At 47.8% G+C, this 21379-nt stretch overlaps 1 protein-coding gene across 1 annotated transcript; it reads right to left on the bottom strand.

The window, feature by feature from the left end:
• Nucleotides 1–3272: 3272 nt before the first annotated feature.
• LOC114229546 (tigger transposable element-derived protein 1-like) lies at nt 3273–10859 on the bottom strand. Its single transcript, XM_054713475.1, has 3 exons — nt 9435–10859; nt 4284–4407; nt 3273–3289 (listed from the first exon to the last, which is right to left on the bottom strand). Exons 1-3 carry the CDS (start codon nt 10857–10859, stop codon nt 3273–3275), a joined length of 1566 nt encoding a protein of 521 aa, XP_054569450.1.
• Between the last annotated feature and the right edge of the window lie 10520 nt (nt 10860–21379).

Genomic DNA, 21379 nt, shown 5'->3' with positions numbered 1-21379 from the left:
CCCAAACATACAAATAACTGAAACCATAGGCAGCTCAATAGTTAAAGTGGCTACCCATAGAATACAATATTTCCTGGAAATAAATATTTACATAAACATTAGTGTCCAATCTCAAAATATCTGTGTAGCATAAAGGAAGCCAATCTTTCTTAAAGAAAATACACCTTTTAGTACTTATAAAATTATGAAAAATATGAACTACTCTATTGTACAGGAAGGTAAATCAATGCCTGCATGGAGGGCTAGGAGGCAGAAAGATTACAAAAGGACTGGAGGTAAATACAGGGTGTGACAAAGTAGGTTTAAAGTTGTTGCTACTGAAAATAATACAATAATTAATAAAGAAGAACACAAAATATAAACTCTCCATGGCCACTGTGCCTCATCTTCTTAGGCGTGATCACATTAACGGAAAGCCACTGGTTTGATTACAGGTCAGGGCACATGCCCAGGTTGTGGGGTGGATCCCCAGAGTTGGGCATGCAGGAAGCAGCTGATCAATGATTCTCTCTCATTGATCTCTCTCTCTTTCTCTGAAATCATAAAAGTATATAATTAAAAAAAAAAAACTATTGCCATCAAATCCAATAGGAATGCTGACTACATACAAAAGACATCCTGGGACAGATTGCAGGGTTATCCTTCCTCTACCTTGGACTTCTTGCCTCTTGAGCAACTACCTTATGTGAACACCCTAGAGGGGCAAGGGAATACACAACACCATTAGATTATTCTGCCAATGATGTCAGCTACACGAAGCAGTTTTGGAGGTACTGAGAATGTCTGTACATAAAGGTCACACAAGCCACAGGCCCCAGAACATCTGTGGCCTTATGTTCAGAAGAGGCACTTATCTAATTTCTTGCAGGTTTCCCCACTCACTATTGAAACAGTGTTTCTGTCCTTATTGTGGTTCCATCTCAGAGACTTACAACAAATGACACCAGCCTATGAAATGTCATACTTCCTGGCACATGGCTCCTTTGCAGGACATGGAGAGCAGGTTCCCTAAACATTGCTGACGCTTATGTAGTACATACTGTGAACAGAGAACATGATTCATATTGGTCACAGAAGCAGAGCAAAGGTCTCATCTTCAGACTGACCTTTGCCCTCACCAATAATCGAGGCACTAGGCTGAAAATTAAATGCACAAAGTCACGTGGTCTTTCTTTTAATGCCATGGGCTGCAATAAATAATAAGCCAATATTGGACAAAAAGTGATTTCCTGACATTATGTTGTCCCTTTCAAACTACATACACTTTTGGATAAACACAATATCTATTCATCTCTACATGCTGAAAGATCACATTTGTGTTAACAAATCATCTGTGGCAGTGAATAAAACCAAAATTAAAGGTACAAACGTAAAAATACCTTTAAAAAGATTCTAAACTAGAGCACAGAAGAACAAGGGGTTTGGAGGTTGGTGAATAAGGAACCCCCCCCCAAATTTATCAAAGCATAATGTGAGTACCACTATGTCCATGAAAGAGGTGGCACTTCTTAGTTGAGAAGGGGTGCTCTGGATGAATCCTGGGTCAGGTCCATTTTCTAGTCACAGAGAAATGAATGAAGATACTGCCAAGAGCTTGGAGGAACCATAATTACTTCCAGCAGAAGTGAGAACACAGAATACATTCCCCTGAGCACCCAGGGGTGGTGACCGATGCACACTCCTCAGGTGAGTCAGGTGTTAGAGGTGAAATCTCTGCAGCTACAAAGAGACAGTGACATAATTTGGGTGGTAGGTCTGGGTATGTTAGCAAGTACAATGCAGCTCCTTCAAGTCTCACCTGTACCTCAGATTTATGAGGAATCTAGCAGAGTGTATGTTCCCATAAAAGGGGTTTACATTCATGGAAAGGGTCTCATAGAGCCCCTTAAGTGTTCTTATAGTAAGTGAGAAAAATAAACCATTCCCTGCACATTTATGGCTTTTCTCCAGTATGAACTCTGTGGTGTCTAGTGAGGTGAGACCTTCGACTGAAATGCTTCCCACATTCACTACACTAATATGGCTTTTCTCCAGTGTGAACTCTGTGGTGTCTAGTGAGGGTAAATCTTTGATTGAAATGCTTCCCACATTCACTACACTCATATGGCTTTTCTCCAGTGTGAACTCTGTGGTGTCTAGCGAGTTGAGACTTTAGACTGAAATGCTTACCACATTCACTACACACAAATGGCTTTTCTCCAGTGTGAATTCTGTAGTGTCTAGTGAATTGAGACCTTCGATTGAAATGCTTCCCACATTCACTACACGCATAACACTTTTTTCTAATGTGAACTCTGTTGTGTTTAATGAGAGCAGGGCTTTCACTGAAGACCTTCCCACAATCAGTACACTCACAGGGCTTTTCTTCAGTGTGAACTCTCCCATGTTGTAGGTGGTTACAGATTTGTCTGAACACTTTCCCACATTTATTAGACTCATTAATCATATCTCCAGAGCTGTGGCCTTTCTGATAAGCAACTTTCTGTTTCTGGCTGGCAGCTGTTTCACATTCAACCCACTGGTGATGTCTTTTTCCACTGAGAAATTCCCGTGAAAGCTCATTGTTAATGTGTGGCTCCTCAGTGTTAAGAGTGGCCTTGTGATGGAGAAGCCCTGAGGTGCCTGGGGAGTCTACCCCAACCTCAGTACTAGCTTCAGGCACCCCAGGTAAGTATAACCAGCAAGTTGTTACAAGCGAAGCACTCTCCATATCTTCTTTCCAGGGCTTCTCTCCACAGGCCTCCTTCTGCTGCTTCTCTCCACAGGCATCCTTGAAACACAAGTCTCTCACACATGCATCACTTAAGAACACATTCTTCTCAAAGTATGCCACTTGTAACTCAGTCAGGTACAAAATATCTTTTAACACTGAGAAGCACAGCTTACACAGATGGGTCCTCTGGGTGGCTGCAGCTGTCTTGGAAGCCCTGACCTGAGAATCTCCTACAGACACACTGTGCTCAGAATAGGCCTCCACATCATCCACTTTATGCCAAGGACCTGAAAACAGAGGAATGATGCGGAAATGAATGTTGACTGTGGTGACAGAGGGAAGTCCCAGTATAAAACTGTGTTGCACATAATACATTGGTCTCATGCAACTGGCTGAAAATAAAAGACCTGAAAGATGAACTAATAAGATGCAACTGTGAAGTTCTTGACCACTGAAGATCACAAAACAAGAAAGACTTCAACAGAAATAGAGCAAAAACATGGCAAGCACCACATGGAAGAGAAGTGGACTGTTCAGCTCATTCTGCTGCTAACAGCATTCAGTAGATCTTCTCTGCTGGTGACATGGGCAAGCTGTGCAGAAGGTTGGTTACATCTCATTCCAAGTAAAATTCAATAAACAAGAAGCTGGTGTTTGAGGTGTATTTAAGCATGTATGTGCTCCTTATAAAACTTGCATAGGTCCATGTTGTAGTATACTTCAGAAAGAGATGTGCAGAGAAATAGGTGATGTAAAAAGGACACAAAGGCGAAGATAGACAATGCTAGGAAGTCACCAATGAAATGACAAGTCAGCAAAGTGAAAAGTGTGGAAAAGAAAGGTATAAATGAGGTGTGGCCATTGAAACCTGCACCAAACACTGTTGGACAGGAGCAGGTTCCCGGTATAATCTGAACACCATCCTTACATCATACTTCCCCCCAGTTGCCACTCAGCTGGGCTAAGCATCCTCTAGGACCATCCTGTACGTTCACCCTGGAGAAACCCAGGGTTCTCCCTGCACCTCCTTTTCTAGAAGTATGTACAAACTAAATATTCTGAGTATCAATGAAAAGACAACAGAGGTGAGCAGCCATCACTTGCCCATAGCATTCAGCTTGCAATAGTATACAGGGAAGGTAATATTACAAACAATAATTGGAGGGTCTTACAAGAACAGCCCCTGATTCATGTATGTAAAGAAGATAACTGACACACGGTCTTTATCGACAGGAAAGGTGCAGAATTGGAAGCCATGGATCTGCATAGAGTCATCCTCCCTGGGAGTGGAAGAGCAGGCTGGACCAATTAAGAGGTCTGTAAGACTGCTGACACCTAGACACTTCCTGAACTTTCTGAGGCAACTGGTGTCAGGGAGGTTCATGGAGTCTATTGCTCAGGGCTCCTTGCACAGCTCAGCACTGGCAGCCACAGCCCATTTGACAAGACAGTGGGGGAAATTAGCTGAGCCCATGGTCTGGCTTTGAGAGAGAGAGAGAGTGCTAAGTCTGGAGAATAAATAAAGAGTGGGCATCACCTCAGGACACTAGGAGAGATGTGAAGGTCTTACCTATGAATGATACAAGGGCAAACACTTCCAGCATCACATCACAGTACAGACGTCTCTGAGCCTCATCAAGGATCTTCCACTCCTCCTGAGAGAAGGCAATGGCCACGTCCTCAAAGTTCATATCCTGTCATAATGGGCACAGGACACCCCATGAGAAGATTCTCTCTTGAGATTCCAAGTCTGCCATACTACCCACCCTGCGCATGCATATGCTCCCCTACTCCCCACATCAGAGAAGAAAGCAGCCCTTGGTCCCATTAAAGTCAATCTCTCCTTATATTCTTACTGATGCTGTGTCTTCCCACAACAATAAAGGCAGAGGAACAGATACAAGTTACCTGTGCTCTCATCCTCAAATAGGAGTCAAACTGCCCCCTTTCAATAATAGTTGGTGTCAGGAACATAGGGTAGGAGGAGATGTTGCACATAATGGGAATGTGATGGGTTTGCCGCTGATCTTGTCAGGCAATACCCATGTTGTCCTCCAAATGATCCTTCCAAGACACCAAACAACATGGTAATGCCCATTGCACTTCTGACTCCAATCCCAGTTTGCTGGGGCCATCACTCTGCATTACCTGCTGCCCATGGTTCTTTGATCCACACTTGTCTCACACAGCTTCATTCCCAGAGGCACAACTTCACTGGTAACACATATGAGCCATGACGAGGACAGGGTGTTTTCTAATCAGCTTCTTTCCCAAAATTCTAGTTCACCACCTCTGGAATACATTTTTCTCTCATCCTTCTCTCTTCTCCTTTCCCTATGCCAGTGGGTATTTTCAAGTGCCGGTGACACTGATGTATGCTATCTCATTCCTAGTGTTCACTGGGTAAGCCCTCAACAAGAAATGGCAGGGGGGCACATATATAGCCTCTAAGCTCTACACTTGTCATGTAGCATCACAGCAACCCATCTTGTTAGAAATTATCCTAAAGTTCCCCATATCATATCATAAAGACACCATCAGAAATGAACACTCTTTTCATTCATTTGTACGTCATGGTTAGTGTCCGGCCGCTTTGCTTTTAGTCCCAGGGACCACAGTGATGTCATCATTCCCTGTGATTGTGCAGCTCAGCCCGGGTTCCCCACCTGCCACACTGACATAGATGGCACCTCCCATATTGTTCTCTGGATCACTGCATGCTCTGCCCTCAAGAGAACCTTGGCTGCTTGTCCTCATAGGTCCCTATATATATGCACACTCATAAAAAGGTAATATGTTAATTCAACTGGGAGGCCTTCCGGATATCCTTCTAGATAAAGCCTGGGGCTTGGCTGTCCTGTAAACCACCCCCAAATGACCCTCAGCCCCTCGCCCAGGCTGGCAACGCCTCTAATTTGGGACACTCAAACTGATGGGGGCATGGCTGGCCTGTGTATTACTCCAATTCCTTACCCAGGCATGCACCACTCCCAGTGGGGACCCCCAACCCAATGGGGCCATGGCCAGCATGCAAACAGTCCCAGGCCCCTTACCCAGGCCAGCCCCGCCCCCCAAGAGTACCCCTGCCATGATTCCCACTCCCTTCAGGGCACACCAGCCGGCCTCCACCTGTGCACCAGACCTCTATCCATATTAACAAAAAGGTAGTATGCTAATTAGACTGGGAGACATGCTGGAAGTCCTACAGGACAAAGCCACGGTGATGTGGCCAAGGAGAAGGCAGTGATCAGGCCAGCAGGGGAGGGCATTTGCGGGTGATCACGCAGCAAGGTGGGGCAGTAGGGGTTACAAGGCCAGCGTCGTGGGGCAGTTGGGCATAAGCAGGCTGGCATCAGAGTGGCTAGGGGCAATCAGGCAGGCAGGCAGGTGAGCAGTTAGGAAACAGCGGTCTTGGATTGCAAGAGGGTGCAGGCCAGGCTGAGGGACACCCCTTACCCACGTGCATGAAACTCATGCACTGGTCCACTAATACACACACACATACACACACACAATGAGTGGCCAGATTATTATGATTTCTGAACACATAATAATCTGGCCACTCAGTGTATATTGTACATAATAAAAGGCTAATATGTAAATTGTCCCCTCGACCTGGAGTTTGACCAGCAGGCAGGCCAGCCAGCCACCCATGTTCCCCCCCCCCCATGGCCAGGCTGGCCAGACCCCACCCATGACCCATGCACAAATTCATACATACACCAAGCCTCTAATACACACACACACACACATACACACACACACAATGAGTGGCCAGATTATTATGCGTTCAGAGGTCATAATAATCTGGCCACTCAGTGTATAATACTAATAAAAAAGTAATATGCTAATTCAACCTGGAGACCTTCCGGATGTCCTTCTGGACAAAGCTGGGGATTTGGCTGGCCTGCAAACAACTCACAAATGGCCCTCAGCCCCTGGCCCAGGCAGACCACACGCCCCAGCAGGTACTCTCAACCCAATGGGGGTGTGACCAGCCTGCAAAGGGCCCTCAGCCCCTAGCCCAGGCCGGCCACACACCCCCATCGTAGACCCTTAACCCGATGGGGGCGTGGCTGGCATCACCCAGGCTGGCATCACCCCAAGCGGTGACCCGTACCCCAATGGGGACATGGCCGGCTTACAAACCACCCCAGGCCCCTCACCCAGGCCACCCCCGCTCCCCAAGTGGACCCCTACCCTGAACCAGGACCTCCTTCAGGGCAGACCAGCTGGCCCTCACCCATGCACCAAGCCCATATCCTACCTAATAAAAGAGTAATATGCAAATTGACTGTACCTTTACTACAGCACCAGCTACGCCCACCAGGAAACCATCTGCCGGAGGCTTTTCTGGCCTTGGGCTCGGCCAGACCCCAGCTTCCCTGCGACCCACAGTTGCCGGAGGCTTTTCCGGCCTTGGGCACCAGCGGGGAGCCTTCGATGGATCGCAGGCAACTGGGGGTCCGCTCCTGCCATCCGTCGCAAGGAGGCTGGGGTCTGGTCGAGCCCAAGGTCGGGAAAGCCTCTGCCAGAGGCTTTTCCAGCCTTGGGCACCAGCGGAAAGTCTGCGATGGATCGCAGGCAACTGAGGGTCCGCTCCTGTGAGGGGGTCTGCTCCTGTGGTGGATTGCAGGGAGCTGGGGTCCCTTGCCCAATGGGTGGTGTCTGCTATCACAGGGAGCTGGAGGTCCCCTTCCCAGGCCTAAAGCTTTGGCCAGAGGCTTTAGGCCTGGGCAGGGCACAGCCTGTGATTGGTGTGAACTATCGAGGAAACACCTTTTCTGACTGCACATTGGCTAAGCTTCCTGTATGCGACTGGTAATATTCTTAGTAACTTGGGTAATAAGAATCCAAAAAAGTGATCTAGGGTTTTTCCACCACACTTCTGGAGAAAAAAAATGAAGGTCCACTGCTGGAGGGCTAAGAAATGTCATATCCTGCCCTAGCTGGTTTGATTCAGTGGATAGAGCCTTGGCCTGCCCACAGCAGGGTCTGGGTTGATTCTGATCAAGGGCATGTACCTAGCTTGCAGGCTCCTCCCTGGCCGGGGCCCAGATCAGGGCTCATGCAGGAGGCAACCAATCAAAGTGTTCCTCTCACTTTGATGTTTCTCTCTGTCTTTCCCTTTCTCTAAAAGTCAATGGAAACATATCCTTAGGCGAGGATAAAAAAAAAAAGAAAGAAAGAAATGCATATCCTATGAAAGACACATGTTGAAAATACCTAAAGAAAGCTGTCATTTTTTCTTGGTGAAGGGACTAGAGTCGTGTTGATGAAAACACCTTGGTGGCTGTGGTGACTGGCAGTGGCTGCAGCAGCAGGGTGATGGGGCTGGTGCCTTCCCCTGACCAGCCCGGTTGCCTCCCATAAAGGGAGGCCAGACTGCGGCTTAGGCCCGCTTCCCATGGGGATCGGGCCTAAGCCATCAGTAGGATATTCCCTGAGGGCTCCCAGTATGTGAGAGGGGCAGGTTGGGCTGAGGGACCCCCCTACCCCCAGTGCAAGAATTTCATGCACCGGGCCCTTACTCTATACTGATAAAAAGGTAGTATGCTAATTAGACCAGGAGACATTTTGGACTTCCTTCCGGACAAAGCTATGGTGGCGGGGCTAAGGCAGAGGCGGTTATGGGTGATCAGGCCAGGAGGGGAGGGCATTTGCAGGTGATCAGGCCAGCAGGTGGGGCCAGTTGGAGGCGAGTAGGCCGGTGGCTGGGGACAGTTGTGGGCAAGCAGGCTGGCAGGAGGACAGTTGGGGGCAAGCAGGCTAGCAAGGGAGGAAGTTGGGGGTGAGCAGCCTGGCGGGGCTGGAGGGACAGTTGGGGGTGAACAGGCCGGCAGGAAGGGCCAGTTGAGGGTAAGAAAGCCAGTGGGGTGAGATAGTTGGGAGCGAGCAGGTCAGCAAGAAAGTGGTTAGGGGCGATTAGGCAGACAGGCAGGTGAGCGGTTAGGAGCCAGCAGTCCTGGATTGCAAGAGAGATATCCTAGTGCCGGTTTAGGCCTGATCCTACAGGGGATCACAGATTGGAGAGGGTTCAGGTCACATTGAGGGACATTCCCCCCCCCCCCCCATTCACGAAATTCATGCACTGGGCCACTAGTATATATACACTGAGTGGCCAGGAAATTATGATCTCTGAATGCATAATAATCTGGCCACTCAGTATATATCCTATAAAATAAAAGGTTAATATGCAAATTGTCCCCTTGACCAGGAGTTCAACCAGCAGGCATGCTGGCCAACTGCCCATGTCCCCTCGCCCTGGTCAGGCTGGCCGGACCCCACCCATGTATGAATTCATGCACCAGGGGTCTTATATATACACACTGAGTGCCAGGTTATTATGCTTTCAGAGATCATAATAATCTGTCCACTGTGTGTGTGTGTGTGTGTGTGTGTGTATAGAGAGAGAGATCTATTTTTTGTTCCATTAATTTTATACATTCTTGTAATTGATATATATATTGTAGGACTTCGGGTTACATTGGAGATCTGTTCCTATGGCGTGACATAATGCAATTTACACTGTAAGTTAAAACCGACCTACACAAGCACCTACGTCACTCACAAGGCACACAAACACAGCAGAAATGAAGTGAAACAGTAAAAAAAATTTAAAAGAAAAATAGCAATTCCTGACCTTTACTTGTGGTAAATAAATAATAAAAAGCATAAAGCAAATACGTACATATAAAGGTAAATACTGGATTATCCTTACCTCTACTACTGTTCTTGGCTTGCACACTGTATGATGCAAAGTGGGGAAAGACAGGCTTACACAAGGCTGCTGCGGGAAGGAGGTTTGAGAAGCAGAACCTGCAGAAGGTGCTGGAGATCCTGGGTCAGGTGAGTCCAGAGAGGCAGAACCTGCAGAAGGTGCTGGAGATCCTGGGTCAGGTGAGTCAGGAGAGGCAGAACCTGCAGAAGGTGCTGGAGATCCTGGGTCAGGTGACTCTGGAGAGGCAGAACCTACAGAAGATGCTGGAGATCCTAGGTCAGGTGAGTCTGGAGAGGCAGAACCTGCAGAGGGTGCTGGAGATCCTGGGTCAGGTGAGTCTGGAGAAGCATATGAGGCAGAGGGTACGGAATCTGTTGCAGGCCTCTCCACCTTCTTAAAATAACGTTCGAGGCTAGTCTGGAAGGATACCTTCTTCTTGTCCTCCCAAATCTCTTTGTAACACCGCAGGCTATCCATGACCCCTCTGGCAACCTTAGTGTACCTGTCACTGTTGGGGTCCTGAGCCTCAAACCTTGCCAAGGCATCCTCTATCATGGCAAAGGCCCCCGCTAATTCCTTGCTTGTAAATCTTCTGAGCTCTGGGGTTGGTGTGTCTTCCTCTTCAATGAAGTGCTGTTTCAGTTGAGTGAGGTCCTCAGTAGATAGCTCCTCTCCATGAGATGCCAGCAGCTCTGTGACATCCTCAGCCTCCACCTCCAAATCAAGCTGCTTACTCAACTCAACAACATTCTTGATGACAACCTCCACGGAATCCTCAAAGCCATGGAAATCGTTCACAAACTGGGGACACAATTTTTTCCAAACACCATTCAAGTTAGTCTGCTTAACTTCATCCCAAGAATCAGAAATGTTTTTTACAGCAGCAAGAACATTGTAAGATTTCCAAAAGTCCTGGAGAGTCAACTCTTTATCCTTCTCAGTTGTCGTAAAAGCCATAGCAAATGTCCTTCGGAGGTAGTAGGCCTTGAAAAAGGCAATGACACCTTGGCCCATAGGCTGTAAAAGGGAGGTGGTGCTGGGTGGAAGGTAAACCACCTTGACATTTGGATGAATGTCATTCAAATCAGCAGGGTGACAAGGGGCATTGTCCAGCACTAGCAACACCTTAAAGGGCAGCCCCCTTGAAGCACAGTAGTCCTTGACTTCTGGCACAAAATGGTTGGTGAACCAGTCCTCAAATACGCTACGAGTCATCCATGCCTTCTTGTTAGATTTCCAGATGACAGGTAGTAGACCCTTCCAGATGCCCTTGATTGCCCTTGGATTCTCGGTCAGACACACCAAGGGCTTCAGCTTGAAGTCACCAGCAGCATTAGCCCCAAGTAGCAAACTCAATCTCTCCTTGCTGGCTTTATGGCCTAATGCTGTCTTCTCCTCCTTAGCAATGTACTTATGTGTAGGCATATGCTTCCAGAACAAGCCTGTCTCATGCACATTAAACACTTGTTTATCACAGTAACCCCCCTCCCTAATTATCTCAGCCAACGCACTAGGAAAATCACCTGCAGCTTTATGGTCACCACTAGCAGCTTCCCCTGGCACTTTAAGATTATGCAAATTAGCACGAGCCTTAAAACGCATAAACCAACCTTTGCTAGCCACAAACTCTTCACTTTCACTCCCTTCCCCCTTTTCTTTTTTCAAGGCCTCAAACAATCTTTTAGCCTTCTCCTGAATCAACATCTGGCTAACTGGGATACGCCATCGATGCTGCTCATCCAGCCAAAGCAATAATAATCTTTCCATCTCAATAATGAGACCACTGCGCTGCTCTGTAACCTCAGTTGAATTCATAGGAGCAGATCCTTTCACATGTTCAAGTATACGGTTTTGATTGTCGATGGTTGTCGAGACAGTTGTAGGACTTAAGCCAAGCAACCGGCCGATATTTGCAGGTGTTTCGCCCTTTTCCGAGCGTCTTATTGTGTCTATTTTCACTTCCATTGTAAGGGCTTTCCTTCTTTTTGTAGCACTGCCATCAGAAGAATCTGCCTTATGCTTAGGAGCCATGAGGAAGGTCAAAAGTGTTCAAAATAACAATACAAACAAAAGAGAGCTAATGAAGCACAATCCAAAACGGCTTATAAATGGCGACTGAATGACAGCGTCTTCCTTGTATAGCGCCGCGTGGTGACTTATTCATCCACTCCAGTGGCCAACTTGTTCCCGGGCAACCTTGGTGCAAATGCCTTACATTGAATGACAGAACTTTTTTTATATAAAAGAATGGCAAATGGCATGTAAACACAAAACGACTATGTCGAGTCTGAAGTAACCTGAGGACTGTCTGGAGAAAGAGAGAAAGAGAGAGGGAAAAAGAGACATCAATTTTTTGTTCCATTCATTTTATACATTCTTTGATTAACTCTTGTAATTGATGTGACCAGGGTTGTAACTTGCAACCTTCTGTTACTGAAATTATTCGCTGACCCACTTAGCTGTTTGGCCTCGGTCAGCCATATGTGACATTTTAAGTAACAACCCAATAATGTACCTGATAATAGATAGATACCAAAACCATCATGATGACTTAGATCAGGGGTCCTCAAACTATGGCCCGCGGGCCACATGCGGCCCACAGAGGACATTAATCCGGCACACCAGGTGTTTTTGCAGCCGCTGCCTGTCCTGCTGAGCAGCCGATTTAGCAGTGTGCATAGGAATGTGTTCATAGGTTGTTTTTTTTAAAATATAGTCCAGCCCTCCATGGGTCTGAGGGACAGTGAACTGGCCCCCTGTTTAAAAAGTTTGAGGACCCCTGACTTAGATAGTGGTGCAAGGCTAGAAAAGCATTCATGGGATTATAAAAGTGTATTTTTTTCCAAGGAAATATTTAAAGTAAGCTATATCACTGTCAGACTGTATTACTGCATCAATTATTTTATAGGCCGAGAATTAAGCACTGATAAGGTCAGTAGGAACTTGGTATCAGCATTGCAGGCATGCAGGGAAACACCAAAATGTATATTTTTTAATGTCCATTTTAAATAAATTCTACTTAAATCAATCTTTAGAAAAGGTTTAATCTTGGTGCTTCCCAATAATTTTACTGTTTTATTGTGAAAAGTTTTGAACATATTTGGTGCTACTGAATCAGCATATTGAAAATAAAATATAATGATGTACTAATGAAATATATTATCATGTCCATGTTGAAAATCATCATTTTGGTTGTTTGAACCTCACAAGGATGAGAGTATTTACACCAGGATATTAATAAAGATTACAAACGTCCCATAATCAGTACACGCATATAGCTTTTCTCCAGTGTGAACTCTCTTGTGGATAAGGAGGTGATTATTGCAGGTAAAAGATTTCCCACATTCACTACACTCATAATGTTTTGCACCACTGTGAACTCTCTGGTATTGAGTGAAGTTACTGTGTTGCCTAAAGGACTTCCTACAGTCACTACACTCTTAGGGCTTTTCTCCACTGTGAACTCTGTGGTGTTGAATGAGGGTAAACCTGTGTGTAAATGACTTCCCACAGTCATTATGCTCATGGCTTTTCTCCAGTGTGAACTCTCCTGTGGATAAAGAGGTGATTACTGTGCATAAAAGCTTTCCCACATTCACTACACTCCTAAGGTTTTCACCAGTGTGAACTCTCTGGTGCTGAGTGATGGTACTGCTTTGATTGAAAGACATCTGCTATCACGACACTCATACAGCTTTTTTCCCAGTTTGGACTTTGTGTTGTTGAATGAGTTTGGACCTCAGGGTGACAGACTTCCCATGACCCCTACACTACTACACTGTTAACTCTTTTGTGATGAATGAGGTTAAAGATTTCTCTAAAAGCTTTCCCACATTTTTACACTTATAATTCACTTCTCTGGAGCAGACAACCTCATGTTAAACACCTTTCCGGTTGTAGCTGGAAGTTCTTTCACATTAACCCCACTTATCATGACCTCCTCCACTGAGAAATTCCTGTGAAATCTCACTACTGCTGTGTGGCTCCCCAGTGTTAGAAGTAGCCTAGTGCTGGAGAACCCCCAAGATGGCTGGCAAGTATTTCCCAACCTCCCTATTGGTGGAAGGCACCCATATTAAGTAAAAGCTGCAGTGAGACACAAATGAGGCCCTGTCCATATCTTCTTTCCAGAGCTTCTGTCCACTGGCATCTCTGTGTTGCTGGTGAGGGTTTGCACTGAAACAGAATTATCTCACACATGTGCCAGTGTAAAAGGCTTTCCGATCAAAGTATGCTGCTTGTAACTCAGTCAGGTGCAAAGTATCTTTTAAGACTGAGAAAAAGTTGGGTCTTCTGGGTTGCTGGAGCTGTCTTAAAATCCCTGAACAGTGACTCTCCTGGTACATATACGCTCTGCTCAGAATTGGGATCTTCATCATCCATTTTATACCAACAACGTGAAAACAGAAAGATAGTGAGGAACTGAATGCTGACTGTGGTGATGGGTGGACGTCCCTTTAAAAAAGTTTGTTGCACATAACACGTTGGTTCTGTGCAATTGACTGACAATAAAAGATCTGTAGGCAGGATTTATAAGATACTGCCATGAAGGTCTGGGTACTGAAGATCAGAAAACAAGGAAGACCTTAAATGAAATATGACTCCCTATGGCAAGCACCACATGGAACAGAAGCAGGATTGTCGGCTTATTCTTCTACTAATAGTGTTCAGCATGGTTTGTCTGCTGGTGACATGGAAAGCTGTGCTGAAATATGGTTAGGTCTTATTCCAAGTTACACACACACACACACACACACACACACACACACACACACACGGCTAATATGCAAAGTGTCCCCTTGGGAGTTCAACCAGGAGAACGATTGCTTGCTATGACATGTGCTGACCACCAGGGTGTGGTGAGGAATGTGGTGGGTGAGCAACGGCAGCAGCAGGGTGCTGAGGGAGTGTGGGAAGGAGGAGGTGGGTAGGTGAATGGGGATGGGGGGAGAAACCATGCAATGGTGGCATGCGGGTGGTAAGTGATGGAGGAGATGGGAAGGCAATGAACCTGATCGCCTGCCAGACCTAGGGACCCTACCCATGAACAATTTGCATACACCAGGCCTCTAGTATTCAATAAATTACTAGTATTCAAGAACTATTTAAGTTCATATGTGCATCTCATAACATATGTGCAGGTCAATGTTAGAGAATGCTGAAGATGGAGCAATGCAGAGGAACAGGTGATGCAAAAAGGCCACACAGGTGAAGGTACTCAAAGGCAAATCACAAGTCAGCACAGTGTCAAGTATGGCAGAGAAAAGGAAGAAATGTGCTGTTGCCCATGGTACTTGCACCTAAACACTGTTGGAAATGAGCAGGTGCTTGGTATCATCTAAACACCACCCTTATACCATATCTAGCCCACATTTGCAACTCAACAGAACCAGGCCTCTTCTGAGATCATCCTGAAGATCATCCTGCATGTTCATTTTTTTTAAAAAACCAGGCTTCAGCATGCATATTCCTCTCTACAAGTATGTACAAGAGAAATATTCCAAGTATTAATGAAAGATTATATAGAAGGGCAGCCAACACTGGCCTAGAGCAATTTGGCTTGGAATCATATATACAGAAGATGATATTACAAACAACGGAAGTGTGATCTTGTAACAACAGTTCAAGATTCAGGTAAGTAAAGTCTATAACCTGGCACAGGCAGTCACCAAGGACCTTTGCCTAGAGGAAGGAGGTAGAAATGGAAGCCATGGATCTGGACATAGTCACCCTGCCAGGGAGAGGAATAGCAGGTGGGACCCATTAAGCTGTCTGTAAGACTCCTGACTCCCAGACACATCCTGCACTGTCTCAGGCAATGTTTGTTGAGTCCTTTGCTCAGGGCTCTCCACAGACCTCACCCATGGCAGCCACAGCACATTTGACAGGACAGTGGGGGAAATTAGTAGAGCCCATGGTCTGGCTGTAGAAGAGTGAAAGCTACATCAGAGGAATAAAGGAAGAGAGAACATCATCTCAGGACACTGGGAGAAAGTGAAGGTCTTACCTACAGATGATACAAGTGCCAAAACTTCCAGCATCACATCGCAGTACAGAAGTCTCTGAGGCTAATCAAGGAGCCCCCATTCCTCCTGAGAGAAGACAATGGCCACATCCTCAACATTCATATCCTCTCTAATAAAACAGTAATATGCAAATTGACTGTACCTTTGCTACACAAGCCACACCCACCAGCCATGCCCATCAGCCAAGCCACGCCCACCAGCCAATCAGGCCAAGTATGCAAATTAACCCCAACCAAGATGGCGAGGCCCTTAGGGTCCAGGCAGTTGGGAGACACAAACCCCTGGGAGGCCGGAACCCAGCAGCCCCCTGATCTGAGACACAAACCCACAGGGGGCGGGACCCAGCAGCCCCCCATCGGACACACAAACCCACAGGGGCCGGTACCCAGCAGCCCCCTGATTGGAGACAAATCCACAGGGGAGCGGCACCCAGCAGCCCCCGATCAGAGACACAACCGCGCAGGGGCCCGGCACCCAGCAGCCCCCTGATCGGAGACACAAACCCGCAGGGGGCCGGCACCCAGCAGCCCCCTGATCGGAGACACAAACCCGCAGGGGGCCGGCACCCAGCAGTCCCCTGATCGGAGACACAAACCTGCAGGGGGCCGCACCCAGCAGCCCCCTGATCGGAGACACAAACCTGCAGGGGGCGGGACCCAGCAGCCCCCTGATGGGAGACAGAAACCCGCAGGGGGCCGGCACCCAGCAGCCCCCTGATCGGAGACACAAACCCGCAGGGGACCGGCACCCAGCAGCCCCGGATTGGACACACAAACCCGCAGGGGGCGGGACCCAGCAGCCCCTGGATCTGAGACACAAACCTGCAGGGGGCTGGCACCGAATAGCCCCCAGATTGGAGACACAAACCCGCAGGGGGCGGGACCCAGCAGCCCCCAGATAGGAGACACAAACCCGCAGAGGGCGAGCACCCAGCAGCCCCCAGATCGGAGAAACAAAACAGCAGGGGGCCGGCACCCAGCAGGCCCCTGATCAGAGACACAAACTCGCAGAGGGTGGGACCCAGCAGCTCCAAGCCCTGCCATGGCTATGCTGGGGCTGCAGGGGGCCAGATCGAAGACACAAACCCACAGAGAGGCCAGCACCCTGCAGCCCCAAGCCCTGCCACCGTGGATCTGGGGCCGGGGTGTCAGGGGGGAGGAGTGGATTATAGACACATACCTGCAGGCCTGGCACCCAGCAGCCCCCAGGCCCTAGGCGGAGGAGCCTGGGCTGCTGGGGGAGGGGCGGGCAGTGAAGATACAAACCTGCAAGAAACCTGTGGAAAGGGAGATAAACTATCATAACTTTATCTCCCTTCCACAAGATGAGAAAGCTGCCCTGGGTTTATTTAGTGATGTGGCCCACACCTTTCTACAAGCACAGGTTATGTTATGACCACTCCCAGGAAGGTCTGGTCAGAATACTGTCTCCAGGGAATAATGCTACTGTGGCAAATCATCTAAGAGAGGAAACAAGTTTTTGTTGGGTTTATTCTGAAGGTCAGAGAACATGCCACCCCAACATATGCTGTGTTGTTATATTGATGATCTTGAGCTGCGGATGTTTGAAAAACAGCAAATGCATGCAGAGGCTTTCACTGAAGTCTCCTGATCTGCCTAAAATCGGACCCCCCAAAAGGAGCTTAAATATCATAGATCCCCTTGACAGGAGAATGTCACCAGGCAGAGAAGACTGACTCCTGAAGTTAACATCACACCCAAACTTTGTTACAAACTATTTCCCCCCACCCCATTCATCTTTCCTAAAAATCGTTTACTCTCCTCTAAGAGGCCTACATCTCCCGTCCCCTTTCCCTAGGAAGAAGGTATTTAAATCTGCATTCTAAGTCACCTTGGGGAGTTACTCATTTTTCCCTGGGATCTCCCACATGTACACAAGGTACACTTGTTAGGGGACTTTTGTTTTTCTCTTGGTGATCTGTCTTTCATTACAAGGGCCTCCGCTAAGAACTCAGAAAGGTAGAGGAAAACTATTTTTCCTCCTCCATAATTCTATCTCGGGAAATCAAGTCCCCAGCTAAACAATGAGGCTGGCTCAAGTACCAAGCAGTCTTGGCTGATGGGAGGGAAACTTCTAGGGAGAAATTAATGATATTGGCATCAAAGTGGGATGGAGGGCACATGCATGGTTGCTGGTGGGAGTTTAAAGTAGTTCAACATTTTTGGAGGATGATTTGACAAATTCAATAGAAATGTTCAAGGTACATCCAAGAGTCTTCTTCTAGGAATCACATCTGCTGAGATAAGGCAAAAGCGCATAAGCCCTGGTCAGAACCCAGGATGCTACTGCAGGCTCCCCTTCCACGATAGGAAAACCTGGGAGCAACCTGCATTTTTAGGAGAAGGTGGCATCTATACTAACAAAAGGGTAATATGCTAATTAGACTGAACATCTTCCAGGCGACCTTCCAGATGTCCTTCCGTACATCCTTCCCAACAAAGCCATGTTGGCGGGGCCAAGGCAGAGGAGGTTAGAGGTGATCAGGCAGGCAGGGGAGAGCAGTTAGGGGGACCAGGCAAGCAGGGGAGAGCAGTTAGGGGGACCAGGCTGTCAGGGGAGAGCAGTTAGGGGGATCAGGCTGGCAGGCAGATAAGCGGTTAGGAGCCAGAGGTCCTGAGGGGTCCCAGATTGGAGAGAGTGCAGGCTGAATTTCGTGCACCGGGCCTCTAGTACTGTCATAATGGGGACAGTAGAGCCCACGATCAGATTCACTCCTAAGGTTCCAACTCTGTCATATGGCCACCCTCCACATCAATCTGCTCTCTCCACTCCACACACCAGAGAAGATACCAGGGCTTCATCTCATGAAAATCACTGTCATCTTATATTTCTACCGATATTTTGTCTTCCCACAATAAAGGAAGTTGAGCAGATAGAAGATAACTGAGCTCTGGGATTCACATGTACACCACACTTCCTCTAGACAGTAGAGTGGGTGTCCAGAACATAGGGTAGGAAGAGATGTCATACAGGGAATTTGAGTGATTTGATACTGGTCTTGTCAGGCAATACCTGTGTAGTCTCTCAGACTACCTGTGTAGTCTCTCAAAGACACCAGATACACGGCATCAAACTTCACCTTTACAACCACAATCCCAGAATGCTGAGGCCATAGCTTTGCACTACCTGCTGGACATATTTCTTTGAACAACACTTCTCTCACACTGCTTCTTTCCCAGAGGCACAACTTCAAAGGTAATGCAAATTTGCCATGGCAAGGATGGGTTGTTTCCTAATTACCTTATTTTCCAAAATTATAGAGAACCATCTCCATAATCCATTTCTCTCTTACTCTTCTCCCTTACCCATGTCTGTGGAGATTTTCAAGCCTGGGGAACACTGATGTATACTATCTCATTCCTAACCATCATCGTGTCACCCCCATCAATAAACGGGAGGTGGGTACATAAATGTCACCTAAGCCCTGAACATGGCAGGTAGCACCAAATCATCACCCTTTTCAGGCAACTACCCCCAAACTACCCTTATTTTATCGTCCAGACTCCACCAGAAATGGACTCTCCCTACTTTCACTCTTATGTCAATGTCAGGGTGGTCTGGCCATGACGTCACACTCCCTCTCCAAGTGCTCATCACTCTTTCTGCCACACCTCTCTCACACCTGCACTGCTACAGTCCCGCCACCTATAATCATCTCCTCACCCTCTTACTTACTATTCAGCATGTTTGGTCAAGAGAATGCTTGCCAAATTCAAACAGGATCAAGTACTGCCCAGACGCTGATAGTCCACACTCATAGAGGCAGCCTTGAATCCTGCTCTGAAGGCCTCTCTCCATGACTGTTTTTCCCTTAAATCTAACCTATGAAGAACCACAGTCAGATCTCAGATACCCAGACCTCCCCTCCCCTGGTGCTGCACTTGATGTCCTTTCACCAGTCACAGCCAACATCTCTCCACTTAACTGTTACTCAAGTCCCAGCTGCGCTGGCCCATGCCTTGTGAGTCTCAGAGATGACCATTCAAGCCGCTAAGCTAATCCACAAGACTGACTGTTACTCCCCCAGCCAGGCCACACAGAGGATCATAACAATATCCTGGTGAGGGTTTAGAGAAATTAATATGTACCAACCCAATCTCATTTTCTTTGAATTACTCTTCAGCCTCCAATTCATCTCAGGTATTCTCATCTTTTAAAGACCTTGGCCATTGCAAAACCTCTCTCTCCGCAACACTCTACAGGAGAACTCCGTCACTAGGCTGTGCTGTGACCCACCTCCCACAAGCAGTGGCCCCAGCAGGAAAGCTAGCACTCAGGCTCCCACTGTCCCATCCAGACCTTGATTCCCTGAACTAAAGTGATCTACATTCCTGGCTGATGTCTGACATGATTGAGCATAGTCCATGCACTGGTGAGGTCACATGACTGGGTTGTGCGCTGGACTCACAGTACGGTTTGTGCAGGCAGCAATTGATCCTTCTTTTTTGCTCATCACTGTTTCCCTGTCTCTCTCTCCCTTCCTTTCCACATCATATATATATATATATAAATATATATATATATATATATATATATATATATTCCCCAAAACATACCTCTCAGTTCCTGAATCAGCTCACTCCTCACTCCAAGCCTTGGCACATTCTGGAACCTATGCCCTGGAGGACCTCCCACTCATTACACTGGTTGACAGAATAAAGGTCCACTTCAAGCAGCCCTAGCCCTGCCCTTAGGAGTCTGGGCCTAGTGTCTGTTCCAAGTGCCCAGGTCCAATAGCTGTCAGAGCAGCTGGGTAGGCCCAGTACGCCACGCTATCAGAGGCCGCAGGTGTGCGAGGCCCTGAAATAAGCTCCACAAACCCGTACACCTGATCGATTCCGCATTAGAAAGAATTCATGGAAATAATGGTCTGTTGAGAGCCTGGCAACCACCAGCCTCTATGGGCTCAGGCTGCTCAGTACTCTTCCCAGCAAGGTGCCCTCCAGATGCCTGTATGATCTCAGGGCTCAGTCCTCAGTGCTCACTCTTCCAGTTCCCTGACCATTTACAGGACTTCCCCTTCCTGTCCACAGCTGCTGTCCTCTGCCTTCTAGTCTGTTCTTCCTCTGAGCAATGTTAGGAAAGGTTAGAACTCTACCTCAGAAAATGTCCCTCTTTTTTTTTTTCACAACCATCTATGGTCCCAGCGTTCTGAGAGTCAAAGTAAAACTCCTCGTGCAAAATCCACACCTCATCTCTCTGTTGCCTTTAGATCCCAAACAGGCCCGGGTTTTCCTAAGCCTCCAGGCTCAGCCCCACCCCCGTGTCCTTACCAAGTGGCATTGCAGCCTGTGGCCCTCTTCCCCCCTTTACACCCTGTGTCACCCCGGAGCGACTCACTGTTCTGGATGCGGCTTCCTGGGCTGCAGTAAATGAGAAGCGCTACTCCCCCAGGCTGGGGGATTCAATGGGGTCAGGCTGCGGGGAACGCTGCAAGCAGAGAGGAGTCTGGGAGGCGCGGAGGCCCCACCCGGCCTGATGGTGCTCAACAAGCTTCAGACACACCCTGCACAGCAAGGACGCTGCCTCCTAGGCCTCCTCCTACTCACCAGTGGGCTGAAGCCTGTGAGTCCCAGAAGAAACTGAAGAGGTCAAAATGCAAGCCTGGAGGGGGAAGGCGGAAGTCCCGCCCTAACCGGATGCACTGACACAAAGTGCCCTTTAGCTCCGCCTACGTGGTCGCAATCCTTTCTGGGTAATGTAGTTTTCTCAAACGCCAAGGGGAAGGGCTAGCATCCCAGCCAATGACCTTGGTGAATAAAGGTGATGTGGTTCAGCAAGTGGCCCTGGGGAAGGATAAGATGGGGCCAGAGGCCTGGTTAACTGGAACAGACGGGCAGACCTCCCAGGAGAGGGGGGTGGTGACAACCAGGAGAGATCCCCGAAGAATATATGCAC

Source organism: Eptesicus fuscus, unplaced genomic scaffold (genome assembly GCF_027574615.1).
Source record: "Eptesicus fuscus isolate TK198812 unplaced genomic scaffold, DD_ASM_mEF_20220401 scaffold_55, whole genome shotgun sequence".
Classification (NCBI taxonomy): domain Eukaryota; kingdom Metazoa; phylum Chordata; class Mammalia; order Chiroptera; family Vespertilionidae; genus Eptesicus; species Eptesicus fuscus.
This window is presented reverse-complemented; position numbering and strand designations above follow the sequence as displayed.

Bases quoted from the DNA above. Each gene is read 5' to 3' on its own strand.
- LOC114229546 (XM_054713475.1), bottom strand. From the start codon at position 10,859: ATGCCTACACATAAGTACATTGCTAAGGAGGAGAAGACAGCATTAGGC. The intron at 4,408-9,434 runs GTAAGGATAATC...CCATTATGACAG, and splicing joins AGCCAAGAACAGTAGTAGAG to GATATGAACTTTGAGGACGT.